The 16,104-nt window shown below is 37.8% G+C and overlaps 1 protein-coding gene across 4 annotated transcripts in view; it reads left to right on the plus strand.

Moving 5' to 3' along the window:
• Ccdc141 (coiled-coil domain containing 141) overlaps window positions 1–16,104 on the plus strand; it is a 169,436-nt gene that overhangs the window by 126,695 nt on the left and 26,637 nt on the right. For 3 of the 4 annotated variants that reach the window (XM_070019988.1, XM_070019998.1, XM_070020016.1), the window contains 6 exons: window positions 4,764–4,835; window positions 5,774–5,953; window positions 6,660–6,785; window positions 8,973–9,161; window positions 10,103–10,282; window positions 12,083–12,232. In XM_070019988.1, the coding sequence (XP_069876089.1) occupies window positions 4,764–4,835; window positions 5,774–5,953; window positions 6,660–6,785; window positions 8,973–9,161; window positions 10,103–10,282; window positions 12,083–12,232 (897 nt within the window). The remainder of the gene's footprint in view (window positions 1–4,763; window positions 4,836–5,773; window positions 5,954–6,659; window positions 6,786–8,972; window positions 9,162–10,102; window positions 10,283–12,082; window positions 12,233–16,104) is intronic. The other variant, XM_070020006.1, reaches the window with a different exon arrangement.

Below are 16,104 nucleotides of genomic sequence, written 5' to 3' on the forward strand. Positions count from 1 at the left end.
CTCTGTTTTAGCAAGCTTTTTTGTTTTAAATAGAGAAGCTGTGGGCAAAATAGTCTAAGACTCTTATGTCCACCTGTGACACATATAAAGATCTGGTAAAATTCCTTAAAGATGGATGATTTGTCTCTCCAGTCTTATCTCACAAATTTTCCTAATAAAACTGTTCATTACTAATAAAACTGTTCATTTCAGCTGGACACTGGTGGCTCAAGCCTATAATCCTAGCTACTCAGGAGGCTAAGTTCTAAGGATTACAGTTCTAAGCTAGCTTGGACAGGAAATTCTAAGACTTTTATCTCCAATTAACTAGTAAAATTCTGGAATAGAAGTATAGCTCAATTGGTAGACCATTAGCTGTGAGCAGAAAAACTTAGTGAGACAATAAGGCTCTGAGTTCAAGCCCCAGTACCAGCACAAGAAAAGAAAAAAAAATAATTACCATGACACTGTGGGCATACCAGCTGCTAGAAAGCCTGTTCTTTTCAATGTTAAATAAAAATGCCCTCATATATATTTTAACCCTTTGTAGCTACACAGGGACAAAAATTACTTGTATTTAATTTCTATGGCATAAGAAATTCCTTCTAAAATTGAAAATAATTGCTATATCTAACATACTTTTCTCCAGCTAAACACACACACACACACACACACACACACAATCTATCACTTATGATGCAGCTTAATTTCTCTCTCCCTCCTGACCTCACTTGCCAGATTTTTCTACCACCTGTTCAGATCATTCATAACATGTAACTAAAACATGAAGAAAACATAATATAGTTAAACAAACTGGGCCCTTCCTTCCTTCCTGCTTTCCTCCTTCCCTCAATCCCTTCTTTCTTTTCTTTTTTCTTTCATTCATTTTGTGTGTAGTAGTGGGGCTGAACTTGGGATTTCAAACTTGCTAGGCAGACAGCCTACTCCTTTTTTTTAAATAAGTTTTTTTATTGTGAAAATACTGTACAGAAGGGTTACAGTTACATGAGCAAAGTAATGAGTACATTTCTTATCAAGCATTATTGCCTCCTCTTTTGTTTTTCCCCTATCATCCCTTCCCTTCTACCTCCACAACTACACTGAGCCATGCCTCCAGCCCTTTTAGCTCTGATTATTTTTGAGACAGGGTCATACTTCTTTATTGCCTATTTACACTACTTGCCATGAGTAGGATGGCAGGTATTTGCTACCAAACTCTGCTTTTTCTATTGATACATGTTCATGCAAACTCCTTTTTCCCTGAGGTAACCTAGAACTGCATAAGCCACTGTGCACAGCTTGGACATTATCTTTGACTAATGAAACGAGGTGATTCTAATATTTTTAGCAATAATTTTACCTGGCCAATTTAGCAAAATTCAGTAAACATTTTGCTTCTTGTAGCTTCAGCTAAGTGGGTTTTCATGGTTTTAATACTTATTTGGTTTTATTTGTCCTGACCACACAATTCCATCTTGATAAACTAATTTGGATCTATCTACTCTATCAACTACATATCCTAGGTTTAATTCTATAGATTTGAAAGAAAAGCCCTGTATGTCTATAATTCGTTCTTTAATAAAAATGCCCTAAATGCATATTGACAATTCAATTCATAAAGAAATCAGCTGATTAGCCAATTTTTAAAACAATCATTAATGAACCCACTAATATACTAATTCAGCCATTACTTCATAATCTTTTTATTAAGTCTATAGAGACTTTCTCAAACTCACCAAAAGGGAAAAAAAAGTCTTGTCTACCTAGTATCCTATCCACTACAATAAATATTATTGATATAGATCAAGCTGACCCCTAGAGGTCAAGACATTCTTTCTTTTATTTTTTGGGTCCGGTCGTGGGGCCTGAACTCTGGGCCTGGGCGCTGTCCCTTAACTCTTCAGCTCAAGGCTAGTGCTCTACCACTTGAGCCACAGTGCCACTTCCGGCTTTTTGTTTTTTTCTGCTTATATGGTGCTGAGGAATCGAACCCAGGGCCTCATGCATGCAAGGCAAGCTCTCTACCACTGAGCCACCTTCCCAGCCCCAAGACATTCTTATCACAGTATATTTCAGTATATTTCATCAATGATTACTTATTGTACTTGTTTTCAATGTGAAACATAGATCAATAAATTGTGCAGGGCCTCCCTAGGAGTGTTAGCCTCTTTCCTTCTTTTTTTTTTTTAATTTAATTTAATTTTATTTGTGAACATACTGTACAGAGGAGTTACAATTACGTGGGCAGGATAATGCGTACATTTTTTACCAAGCATTGCAGCCTCCTCCTTTGTTTACCCTTCACATCCCTTCCCAGCCTCCCCCCTCCCCCCCAATCCCAATCCTTCTCCTTCCCCCCCTTCCTCCCTTACCCCCCTCCTCCCCCGCACCGACATTGTAAAGCTAGTTTTGGACATGACAACTTGTACTTCTCATTGTTGCAACAGGTCCACCTGTATCCTTAAACAACTGATTTTTCCCCATCTCCTCCACAAGTTATACTGACATCAAATATAGTGAAAGCAGGGGTTATACTGTGGGGGAGGGACATACAAAGCAACAAAGAGATAATCCTATAAATGCATTAGAAACACATGCATGAAAGAAAAAAACATTAAAATACACATCTAAGGGTTCATTTTCCTGACATCACATTATCTGACCTTTTCCACTTGACTCATACATATACTAGATATTACAAATAAGGGAAACCATGGGACCTATGTTTCTTTGGGCTTGGCTTACTTCACTTAATATAATTTTTTCCAAGTTTTTCCATTTCCTAACAAATGGGGCAATGTCATTCTTTCTGATGGAGGCATAGAATTCCATTGTGTATATATACCACATTTTCTTGATCCATTCATCTACTGAGGGGCATCTGGGTTGGTTCCATATCTTAGCTATGGTAAATAATGCTGCAATAAACATAGTTGTGCTGGTAGCTTTAGTGTGGTCTTGTTTGTAAACATTTGGGTAAATGCCCAAAAGTGGGATTGCTGGGTCATAGGGGAGTTCTATGTGAAGTCTTTTGAGGAACCTCCATACTGCTTTCCAAAGTGGTTGAACAAGTTTACATTCCCACCAACAATGAAGTAAGGTTCCTTTCTGTCCACATCCCCTCCAGCATCTGTTGTTGTTAGAGTTCTTGATTTTTGCCGTTCTAACTGGAGTGAGGTGATATCTCAATGTTGTTTTGATTTGCATTTCTTTTATGGCTAGGGATGTTGAACATTTCTTCATGTGTCTATTGGCCATCCTTCTTTCTTCTTCAGAGAAGTTTCTCTTTAAGTCTTTAGCCCACTTATTTATTGGGCAGTTGTTTCTTTGAGGATTTGTTGTTGGGGGGTTTAATTTTTTGAGTTCCAAGTATATTTTAGATATGAGACCTTTGTCCATTGTATGGCTAGTAAAGATCTTCTCCCAATCGGTGGGCTTTCTATTGATCTTGCTAGCTATGTCATTTGCCCTGCAGAAGCTCTGCAACTTTATGCAATCCCATTTGTCCAACCTTTCTTTGATTTGTTGTGTTTCCAGGTCTCTATTCAGAAAATTTCGGCCTGAGCCAAGGAGACCTAGGGTTTCTCCTATTCCATCCTGTAATGTTTTCAGAGTGTCTGCTTTGAGTTCAAGGTCTTTGATCCATTTGGAGTTGATTCTGGTGCAGGGTGATATATAAGGATCTAGCTTAAGTTTTCTACATGTAGTTAACCAATTTTGCCAGCACCATTTACTGAAGAGGTTGTCTTTCTTCCATTCTATTGTTTTAGCTCCCTTATCCAAGATTAGATGGCTATAGGTCTGTAGGTTCATTTCTGGGTTTTCAATTCTATTCCATTGGTCCTGAGGTCTGTTCTTATGCCAATACCAAGCTGTTTTGATTACTATGGCTTTATAGTAGAGTTTGAAGTTTGGTATTGATATTCCTCCAGCAGCCTCTTTCCTTCTTGTTGCCACAGCAGCTCTGTGCTTCTTTCAGATGTTTTCTGAATTATATCCAGCTTTTCTAGTTGTTCTAAGCCAGAAGCATCAATCTGCCATCAGTTAGATGAACCTATAGAAACAGAAACCCTTTAGTCCTTGTTTCGGATGTTTAGGTTGTAGACAGATTTTCATTTTGTAAGGTCTGGAATAGGAACCCAATCAAAATCATCTGTATTTATATCTAATTAAGCTTGGTTGTTATGGTTTCAGGTTACCATTTAGATTTCCCAGAAATAGTATGTGTTTTACCACTCAGTCTAGGTGTCCTTATACCTCAATGTCATAAACATGATCACTGTACACATGTGTGTGTATACGTGTGTGTGATCATGTGTGTGATCATGTGTGTGTGTGTGTGTGTGTGTGTGTGTGTGTGTGTGTGTGTGTGTGTGTGTGTTGGTACTGGTACTTGAACTAAGGACCAGAACACTCTCTCTTAGCTTATTTGCTGAAGGTTAGTGCTCTACCATTGGAGACACAGCTCCACTGCCAGCTTTCTTCCTGATCATTTAGAGATAAGAGTCTCATGAACTTTTCTGCCTTTGCTGGCTTCAAACCATGATCATCAGATCTTAGCTTCCTGATTTGCTAGGATTACAGGCATGAGCCATCAGCACCTGGCTTTAAACATGACCACTTTAAAGGCTCTCCTATTATCATGATAAATAAAGTCATCTTTATTGATAAAAGTTCATATTTACATATAGATAGCTTTGTTGATTTAGTGATATATGAGATATCAAATTGTGGTCCAGAAAGTAAAATACAATATTTTTCCTTCATATCTGTTGGATTGCTAGGCTTTTAAACCAACACTATCCTTGAAATGTGGTAATCAATTTCATTTTGAGAAGGCCAGCTGGCATGTTCAGGTGAGTGTTCTGGTTTTGGTTATATTGCTATCCTAACAATTTCAAGCTTAATTTTTTTTAAAAACCCAGTTCATTGAAATATCATGAGGATTAGATAAATTGATTTAGGCTAGAATTTTGACAGGAGAAAATTCCAATTTATGAACTTATATAGTGAATAATAAGCAAGAATTCTCTCCAGCTCCAGCTTTTATGTTACCCAAATATCTGGAAAGAAAAACATCAGAAGACCATTTGTCAGGCATGAATATAAATGGAAAATGGATTATCCAGTGGACTACTTAGGATGGATTATCACAATATTTTCCATGCCCTACAAAGGAGTAAAATAACCACTGTGTTTGCTAACTAAACTGCAAGCAAATAATCTAATCTTCCAGAATGGGCAAAATACTTACTCTGCCAAAGACAAAATCACTTTTTCTTAGATCCTACTAGGTAAACATCAGCAAATCCTTCTCTAGTTCACCTTTGGTACACCTCATTCACACCATGGTGCCCTTCTGATTGTAGTTGTTATTGACACATTTCAATTTTTTGTCAATATTACAGAATATGTAATGTTCTTAATAGTTTTTAATGAAATAACCTGATTTATTAATAATATATAATATATACTTTGGAATAGTTCCCACTATAATTGCCCAATAGCTTTTATAATTTATTGAATCTAGTCCCCCATGATTACAGAATATATTATTTTCTTTTTATGTCCCCCCCAAACCACTGACATGCCACTTGGACCTTTAAAAATCTCAGGTCTTATGTCCAAACAGTGAGCAGGATATGAACATTTTGCTATGCCTCTCAGCACAAGGAATCTGAGATTATTGGACATTAGAATTAGTGTTTTGTTTTGGCTGTGATAAAGTTGTATGCAAAAGTAAGTTGTATCTCTTGGCAAAGAAAAGCTATTAAATGGGTTGTTAATTTAACAGGCAAAGGCAAATGAGATACTAAATGTGAAAAATGAAGTGCACATAATGAGGAACACTATGGAAAAGCAGAAGACTAAAAGAGAAGAACTTAGCCACCTTCGGATGGCCTGGTGCCTTAATGTCGCTGCAAGCCAGCCTGTGAACCAGCAGTGGGGAGCATTTGAAGACAGACTTAGGAAGGTAAGGGAATGGGCAGGGTGGTAGCTCAGTTAGCAGAGTGCTTGCTAAGCACTCTGTAGGAGGCCCTAGGTTAGATCTTAGCACTGTTAAAATAACAAAAGAAACCAGCAGAAGAAAAAAATAACAGCAAAAGAATATAAAATGTTATTATCATTACAAAGGAATAAATTCTGATACATGCAACAACACGATAGAAATGGAAACCAATATAATAAATGAAATAGGTCAGACACAGAAAGATAAATACTTTGTATTTCCACTTACTTGAACTGCCTACTATAGCCAAATTCAGGCAGGAAGCAGCATCCATATCACTGGGAGTCCAGAGAGCAGACAGGGAGTGAACAGTTGTTTGATATGGAACAGTGTTTCAGTTTGGGTTAATGAAAAAGTTCCAGAGAGGGATGGTAGTAATGGTCACACAATTATGTAAATACACGGATGCCATTCTATGGTACACTTTAAAATAGTAAAACATAAATTGGTAGATTTTGTTATGTGTTGCCATGATAAGGGAAAAAAATAGCAAGGGAAATGAAGGACTTTTCATAGTTTGGAGCAAAGAGCTCACTGAGATTGTGAGTATTGAGGGGAGCCTTGAAAAGCTTAGGGACATACTATGTCATCTCCCAAATGATCATAATACATTTGTTGAAGGTGCCAAGGAAAAGGCACCCATTAACTAACTATTCAATATTTTTTTCAGACTACTCACAACTTAAAACTTCTTCAGGAAGTACTTATGCCAGTATCTGCACTTGACCTTGGAGGGAGCCTTCAGACCATTTCAGATCTTCAGAAAAAATGGAACGAAATGAAACTTCAGTTTCAGGTGAAGAAACAGGTTGATGGATTTCAGTGAATGGAAAGTATTTTTAAACCTGCATGCAGTTTACCCAAGGAATTTGTATAGTATGCTGAATTTTTGTTTTTTAACAAAAGCATTGCATGCCTCCGATGCACTTTTTTCTTTTGTCAGTCGTGGGGCCTGAACTCTGGACCTGGGCACTGTCCCTCAGCTCTTCAGCTCAAGGCTAGCACTCTATTGCTTGAGCCATAGCTCCACTTCTGGTTTTTTTCTGCTTATGTGGTGCTGAGGAATTGAACCAAGGGCCTCATGCATGCAAGGCAAGCACTCTGCTACTGAGCCATCTTTCCAGCCCTAAGTTGCACTTTTAAAAAAATTGTTTTCTTGCATGATTTTGTCATGCAATGATACACATTAAGGATACAAAAATTCCTAAATGTATTTTATATTAGATTAATTTAAATTAATATTTTTTTAAGTGGACAGGTTTGAACTCAGGGTCTTACTCATGCTAGGCTGGTGTTGTACTACTTGAGCCACAATTCCAGCCCTGCTTTTGGATGATTATTTTATTTATTTTTTTTGGGGGGGGGGTCCAGTCGTGGGGCCTGAACTCTGGGCCTGGGCGCTGTCCCTCAGCTCTTCAGCTCAAGGCTAGCACTCTACCACTTGAGCCACAGTGCCACTTCCGGCTTTTTTTTCTTTTTGCTTATGTGGTGCTGAGGAATCAAACCCAGGGTGTCATGCATGCAAGGCAAGCACTCTACCACTGAGCCACCTTCCCAGCCACTGGATGACTATTTTAGAGATAGTCTACCAAACTTTTCTGCCAGGGATGACCTCAAACCTTGATCCTTCAGATCTCAAACTCCTAACTATTTAGAATAACAGGTTTGCCCATCACTAATTTACTATAATATTCTATATTATAATATACTAGATTCAGGCTACATTTTTAATTGTACATGTTTAGGACTATGTTCAGTTTCTCAAAGTTAGGAAGTATTGTAAAGTTTGTTTAGTTCTATCAGAGTGATGTGTCTCTACTTAATGTGTACATGCTTAATTTGACCTTGAAGACATATGCAACTCAGTCTTCTGAAAAGCAACTTCTTAGCCTAAAGCATTTCTGTTACTTCTGTTTTTGATTCAAGTTTCACCCTTGACATCACAGTTTCCTCCTCTTTAAACTGTCCACCCTGGGCCAGTTCTACTTGCAATCTGGGATATGTGAGCAGTGCTGGCTAGAAGGGCAGTTATCCTTCCTGACATGAAGTAGCTATTTGTGGGTTATGGAATGACCACTTGAAGCTACATCTCCACTGTGCTATTCAGCTGATGCTGCATTATGATCATTCTTTTATGATAGTGGACATGTCATTCCCCTGATTTATTTTTATACTGGTCTCGGTCTTCTTATCATACCATCTGATTCTAGTCTGTATTAAATATCAGACTAGAATTTAGTCTCTATTAAGTATCATTATAGAATTTCATAAAAGATCTAAATATATACTTATTAGCAGATGGCTAGAATATTTTGTGTACTATAGAAATACATGACTTCTTTAATTTTTAACTACTTAGCTTTGACATACCATTTATTTTTCCCCATTTTTTTATTCTTCTACTCTTATATCATTTTTTGTGTGTGAAAATACCATAGAGAGGAGTTCCAATTACATGAGCAAGGTAATGAGTACATTTCTTATCAAGCATTGTTGCCTCCTCCTTTGTTTCCTCTTACCATCCCTTCCAATCTACCCCTACCCCACCCCGTTCCCCACCACCCTCCTCCATCAGAAAGAATGACATTGCCCCATTTGTTAGGAAATGGAAAGACTTGGAAAAATTATATTGAGGGAAGTTAGCCAGGCCCAAAGAAACATAGGTCCCATGGTTTCCCTTATTTGCAATAACTAGTATATGTCTGAGACAAGCAGAAATGGTCAGATAAGTTGATGTTAGGCGAAATGAACCCCAAGAGATACCATTTATTATTGCATTATCTGTAAATATCTGAGAAGACAAGTGTTTAATAATATATCCCTAGAATCAAATACAATGTCTAGATTTGCTGGTTAATTGGAAATAACAGTGTTTTAGACATGCCTGCTAGTACTTGCTTCAAACAGGGCTCTCAAATCTCCCCCTCTTGAGTAGCTAGGATTATAAGGATGTCTGCTGAATCTCTTGTTTCCAATTTTTTAGCAACTGCATGATGAGGTTCAGCTCATCATGAAGGAATCAGAAGCATTAGGTGCCAGGGGGGCCCCTGTGAAAGAGAAGTCTCAACAGCTGACAGACCTTATTCAGCTCAGTCAGAAGCAGGCAGAGAGAATCCACGATTATGAGGAGATTCTACACAAAACAGTCCAATTCCACCAAGTTAAGGATCAGGTAAGATTTATTTTTGTGAATGCCCTCAAAAATGGCACACTTATGCCTAACTTCAACCCTTAACTATCACGCTGTTGTTACTTGGTATGTCTTTCTCTCTTCTCTATGTTAAATAAACAGTGCACCTCTTCTGACAGTCCTACTTCACTTGGAATGATTCTGTATCTCTTGAAAATTTCTAGTGTGCCGGGTGCCAGTAGCTCACACCTATAATCCTAGCTATTCAGGAGGCTGAGATAGGAGGATGGTGGTTCAAAACCAGTCCAGGCAGAAAAGTCTCATAAGACTCCTATATTTCATTAACCACTCAAAAAAATAGAAGTGGAACTATGGCTCAGAGTGGTAGAATGCTAGTCTTGAGCAAGAGAGCTAAGGGACAGTGCTCAGGCCCTGAGTTCAAGCCCCATAACTGACAAAAGAAAAAAATTCTAGTGCTCTCTCTCTTTATATCACACACCTAGCAAATTTAACATCTTGATTCTTAATTTATTTTTAACAAAAAATAACTTTTTTTGGTTTTATCATTTCAACTATAAGCTCTTTGTGTCTCAAGTACCTGACATCACATAATTTATTATTTGTTGGTTTCCTTTTCCCTATAACATCAGAGCTATTACCTGTGTTATCACAAACTAGAAATAAATGGATAGTTTTGTATTGTTGCCTCTGGGTTTACTTAGATCACAGACCTAGATATTGCTGAGGATGTAAAGTAGGACCCCAAAGACTATTTTCTTCTATTATAGAACAGAAAACGTTGAGCCATCAGTCTCACCCTGTTTAGATGGGCTACACTGTAACATATATTTGGCCATCACACTAATAATTATGGGTGGACTTGGCAGCATTTCAACCACTAGTACAAAATGTTACAGAAAGTGGGTTTTATAGGACTGTCTTTACATTAGATGCAGGATAATTGTTATTTCTCTAAATTGCAGCTGGAAGATCTCATCAGATCCACAGAACTGGAGTTTCTAGAGCAGTTGGATGAACTGGGTGATGCTCAGGAGACCCGGATGTACCTCAGTCGTTCTCAGGAAAAGCAGGCACATGTGGAGCATCTTCACGGACTGGTCCGTTCCCTAGGAATGGACATCATTTCATCAGTGCAGCAGCCTGTAAGCATCGTAGAACACCATAATTTCTACCTACATCTCACTGGTGCTAGGGCTGTGGTATGTAAAACATCAGGAAGATTTCTTGGATACGTTTGCTTTTAAAATGCATCAACTCATTTAGGGTAGTTACCTGTGGTGAGTTTATGTGTGGTGAGTTTCTTCTACCTATGACAAAAAATTGTGAGGAGAAATATGACTATAAAAATCTTGTTTAATGTATCTATTCTCACATTCATTTAAATGCTGGTATATTATTGAGATATATAGTCCCCTATACAGGTTTCCACATTTAAAATATGTCTATTGCAAATAGGGAACTAAATTTTTTATTTTAATTAACTTGAAATAATTTAGAAGTTGGTCTTTAGTGTAGTTATTGGAAAACTGTTGAGTATGTTGGAGGCATACTTGGGTATGCTGTAACTGTTAAGAAATTAAAGTATAAATCAAATGATTTCTGATATAAATTTAGCTATTCTCAGAGTATGAAGTGCACACTAGATTTAAAAGATTTGAGGTGAAAATTATCAGTATTTTTATTTGGTTACATGCTATAAAATGACATTTGAACATACTTGGCTAACTAAATTATTTTATGGAAATTAATTTAACTGGTGTGTGTGTGTGTGTGTGTGTGTGTGTGTGTGTGTGTGTGTGTGTGTGTGTGTGTGTCCATGTTAGGGCTTAAACTCTAGGCCTTGTGCTATTGCTCAGCTAGAACTGTAGGTGTGAGTCATCAGCAACTGGCAATTTCACTATTTTTGAACTTTTTAAAATGACTTCTGGAAAAATTCATATTTTTATGGCTTATATTATATTTCTGTTAAACAATGCTGCTTTACCTTTGCAGATCTTGAAGACTACTAGCTTAATATAGACCAGCACCTCATTTTAAAGAGGAAGAAGGTGAAGTCTAGAAATGCTGGCTACCTTATCGATAAAAATGCGGATTATATGAGCCCAAGCCAGAATTCTGGGCACTGGCTTTTGGCTCTGCCATTGGGCAGATTTTAACAGAAGAGTCTAAAACAAAAGAAAGCTTTTCCCGATCAAATGTTTATAAATAATATTCTGGGCTCTGATTTATTTTAAAGCCTCCAAATTCCTAATTTGAAGATAAAAATTATATTTATTACATTAATATGAATAGTAATAAATGATAGGGAACAACCACTCAGCTATATGTAATACAATGAATGGAGAGTTTATTTTTTTTAACACCACAGGAGAGAAATGCTGTTAATAGGACCTACTTTTATCAGGAAAGAGCTTTGTTTTTTTTTTTTTCAAATTTCCCATGTTATTAGTGAATTTATCTTATAAAGAGAAAAGAAAGCAAGATGTCTCACTTTGCACAAATAATGTAAATTGTCCTTCAACCCTCTTCTGGCCTGGATCTTTGCTCTCTGTGTGAGGTAGAGATTGAACACTTGCATAATGAACCTGAGGTTAAACTCAAGTTGACAGGAAAATTATAGTGCAGAAGCAGAATGTTTCTAATGCATATTTTATGCTTTTGAAGTAAAAATTATTATAATGAATGGTGTCTCTAAGGAGTTGGGTGTGATGAGAAAGTCTTCAAAACTAAAGCTTTGAGACTAGAAATATCTTGCCATAATGTTAGATGTCTGGCTTCTTTCTGAAATAATTACATTCAATATGTTGAGGGCCACATAAATTTGGATACTATAACTTTGTAAAGTCTTATTTAGGAATATCATCATGAAGGTAAGTAGTCTATTCATCTTATAGGAGTTTCTTTGGTTCCTTCGGTTATTTCTATGTGTCTTTTGCTTTTAGAATTGCTCCAATGTTTCTGCAAAGAACCTGCAGCAGCTACTGGAAAGCCTCGAGGTAGACAGCATGAGCTGGCGTGCCAAAGCTCAGGAGTGTGAACAGGCCCTGTCCTGTAGCTTGGAGTACTGCACCACACGGAATGAGATTCATGAGGTGGGAAAAGGGAGACCTGAGAAGTGAGAACTGAATCTGAAGCATTCTTCTCAGCATCTACACACACACACACACACACACACACACACACACACACACACACACACACAGAGTCATGGTGAATCAGGATACTTTCTTCTCACCCATGCTTGTTAGTTCTAGGCACAGTGATCTTCCGACTCTGAAACTTGGAGTCAACTTTAAGCTCTAGAAGTTATTGAAAACGGTATGTTGTCAGCTCAGACAAACCTAGAATGAGGCTTAAGGTTACTGTTTTTTAAATTTTTTTTTATTTATTGCTGTTGTGCTTTCTGTCCCATTCAAAGAACAATTCAACTTGCTAGGGTGCACACAGATTTTTTTTGGTTCAGTTACAGAGGAAAGAGCCAAGTCTAGCCTGCCAAGATCCTATTTCAGCACTACTGACTCATGGGACAGTGCTAACGGCAGGGAAGCAAGCTCTTTGCTTCAGAGGCTACAAAGTATTATCACCAGAGTCAAGTGGCTAGCTTCATGTTTACTCAAACACAGTGGTTTTTCTGGGAAAACAATTCAGTGAAGCTGAAATACTAGATACAAGTGCCTCTCCAGGTCCATGTATCCCCCCGGCCTCAATTCCACCTCCTCCCTATCAATTGGCCAAACCCAAAACTGAATCCATGCCACCCCCCCTCAGCTAAGCTTTCCAATTGTGAGATATTCTGGGGAGAAATACAAGATGTGTTAACAAGAACCCTGACTCTTGAGTAGGAATTGGTGACAGAACAATAATCTCATCGAGTAACATGTAATATTTTTTTGTCCAGTACATCCTAAATCCTACAGAAAGAGCGAAGTGGGTAACCTTCAATTTTAGTTTCTGCCTCGTCTGTATAATCTAGGCCCAGCAAGAATAAGGTATGCTCAGGTAACATTAAAGCAGGGGCTAAAGAAGTTTGAACAATTCTACTTTAATGGTGGCGTAGCTATGAAGTGCCCCCCCTCCAGGCCACGCATGTACAGATCATTGGAGGTGCAGGAGGAAATGTACTGGAAGGAAAGTGAAAGCGAAAGAGATCTGGAATGGCTGCTTGGACCCAATCCCACAAGAGGGAAACAAGAAAGAATGGCTAGTAATGATTTTCATTTTAGCGATGTGTTACAGGACTAGGGGTTTTTCTGCTGATAGCTGAAGCTACACATTCATTAACTCCTCATGCTTGAACCTTCAGTGTATGTAGTCTGCCCTCTATGTCATTGAGCTGTGTCATCTAGCCCCAGTATTGCAGCTTTATGCACTCATGTCAAATCTTGTCAGATCAAAGAATATTAAGTTCTCCCAATTACAAATTTTAGGATTGTGTGTGTGTGCACATGTGTGTCTGTGTGTATATATGTACATATGTGTACAATCCAGGGCTTGAATTCAGGGCCTCACACTCTTGATCAGCTTTTTGGGTCATGTCATGGCTGGTTCTTTACCACTTGAGCCTCACCTTCAGTCAGCATCTTTTACTTATTAATTGGGAATAGAGTCTAAAGGACACGTCTGCCTGTGATGGTTTTGAAGCACGATCCTTAGATTTTTGTCCTACTGAGTAGCTAGGATTGGAAACATGAGCCACTTGTAGAGCACCCAGTATAGAAACATTTCTTTTAAAACACTCTCCAAAGTAATCTTCTGTTTTCCTCCTCTTATCCTCACTGTTATTCCCACTTCTCCTTGGCTCTCTGCCCCTCCTGTTTCTCCTGTTTCTCTTCCTGTCTTCTCCTCTTTCTCTTTCCTTTTATATAACGTTGTCTCACCAAAACTCTCCCTCCCTGCAGTGATGGTTCAACTCTGTATTTACAGAAAACACAAGTGGAGCAGGCTAAGGGTGTTCCCAGCTCCTTTGGCTCAGTTGCTATCACTGTGAAGAGCTATGGCATTTATGGAGCTGGGTCTCCCTGTCCCAGCCCTTCCAGCAGAGGTTCTATTTTTAGGGACCGCCTTGTGATGAACCTACACTTGGAGGCAGCTGGGCCGGATGACAGATGACCCTCCAGTCATAGCAGGGAGGCCCTGGGATTGTCTTACTAGCCAAGAATGAGCAACCAGATACACGCAGTTTTGATTTACTAATCAGATATCATTTTAACATATGGTTAAATACTAAGAAACATATCCTTCTTTCTGTTTCTGCTTCAAATCCTGCTAATCTTTGGTGTAAGTCATACTTAAAGGCCCTTTGAAAAGCCTCAGTCATTCTAACCTTTCCTTTTTTGTGAGATATTTCCATACTTGGGGCTTTCCAAGCACAAGCCTCATGGAAAAAGATTCAGATGTAATATTTTAGTGCATCTGATGATACATGTGTGCACACTGTGTTGTAGTTCACCTAATCATAGGTGTGTAGTAGTTACAAGCTAAACCACAAAAACAGATGGCTAGTTTCCATTGTGGCAATAATATTTGACAACTTGACATCATCATCATTATGACTATCATTATTAGATTTTAGACATAATTACTTAGAACTTTATATGAACATTAAATTATTCTTTCTGTTGTACAAGAGTATCTAATGGCTCACACCTATAATCCTAGCTACTCTCCGCAGGCTGAGATCTGAGATTTAGTGTTTCAGAAGAAACCAGCCAGGGCAGGAAAGTCCGTTAGACTTTTAGTTCCAATTAACCACCAAAAAGCCAGAAATGGAGCTGTGGCTCAAGTGGCAGAGCACTAGCCATAAGCAAAAATCTCTCAGTGACAGTACCTAGCCCTTGAGACCCAGGACTCTCCGCCACCTCCCCCCCCCCCGAAAAAAAATAAGATGCTATTCCAGGGAATTCGCATAACATTTGATTTTTTGATCCAATCTTAAAACATATTGTTTTACTTTAAGCCTAAAATTCTTTTTGAAGACTGGATAAGTTTAGTTCAGGACCTTCATTATTTTAGACAATAAAGGAAGTGCAATATATGGTTATCACTTAGCAATCTTATAGAGAATTGCAAAGTTTCTGCAATGTTTAAAGTTCACTTTGAGCCAGAAACTCCTTGTTGGGCACCAACATGCTTGTTCTTTGCTCAATTCACTATTCACATAAATCTTGTGATCCTGTTCAAACAGGAAATGGTCTCATGGTAAATTCACCCTTTATCCAAGCTTTTCTCTGCTATCCCTGTTTCCTAACACATTTGTTATGAGAAACTTGTGATATCATGTGCTAACATAATTTATTAGGTTATTTTCAAGAAAAAAATTATTTCTTACTTACGATAAAATTCATAATCTTTATTAAAGACTCTTACAAAAAGACTCAGAACCACAAACAAAATAATAAGATCCTATAAGCAGCATTAAAAAATCATAATATGGTACTCCTTAAAAACAAAAAACAATGATTTAGTGCCCTCATTATGTTTTGGATGAAGATTTTATTTCTAGTCTTATGCTAAGATGTAGGGAATTATAAGGCCTCATTTCCTTCACATTTACATACCAGAATTGTGGCAGTTGCACAAACTGCCAGGTTTTATGGCACTTTCTCACCCATTTCACACATAGACATATTTGAATGCATAAACATTGAATGCCATTGTACATTTTTTAGTCTGTATGAGTAAGTTGTTGGTACACAAAGCATTTCAGCCACATATTCTTCTGCCATATTCATGACAGAAGAATGTCATTAATTACTCATTCTTTACAATGTACATTCAGGATTGTAATAAGTTAATGATGAGCATGTTTAATTCTTACAACCTGACCAAAACAATTACCTTTACAGTTACATGATGTTCATGGAAATTTCTATTTAGAGATTCATAGTATGGGTCACAAGCAATTACTTTGCTGAAAAGAACAGCAATGACAGAATTGGGTTGGTGTCTATTTTCTCAAAATAAG

The sequence above is a fragment of the Dipodomys merriami genome, unplaced genomic scaffold (assembly GCF_024711535.1).
Source record: "Dipodomys merriami isolate MVZ:Mamm:240054 unplaced genomic scaffold, mDipMer1.0.p SCAF_1, whole genome shotgun sequence".
NCBI lineage: Eukaryota > Metazoa > Chordata > Mammalia > Rodentia > Heteromyidae > Dipodomys > Dipodomys merriami.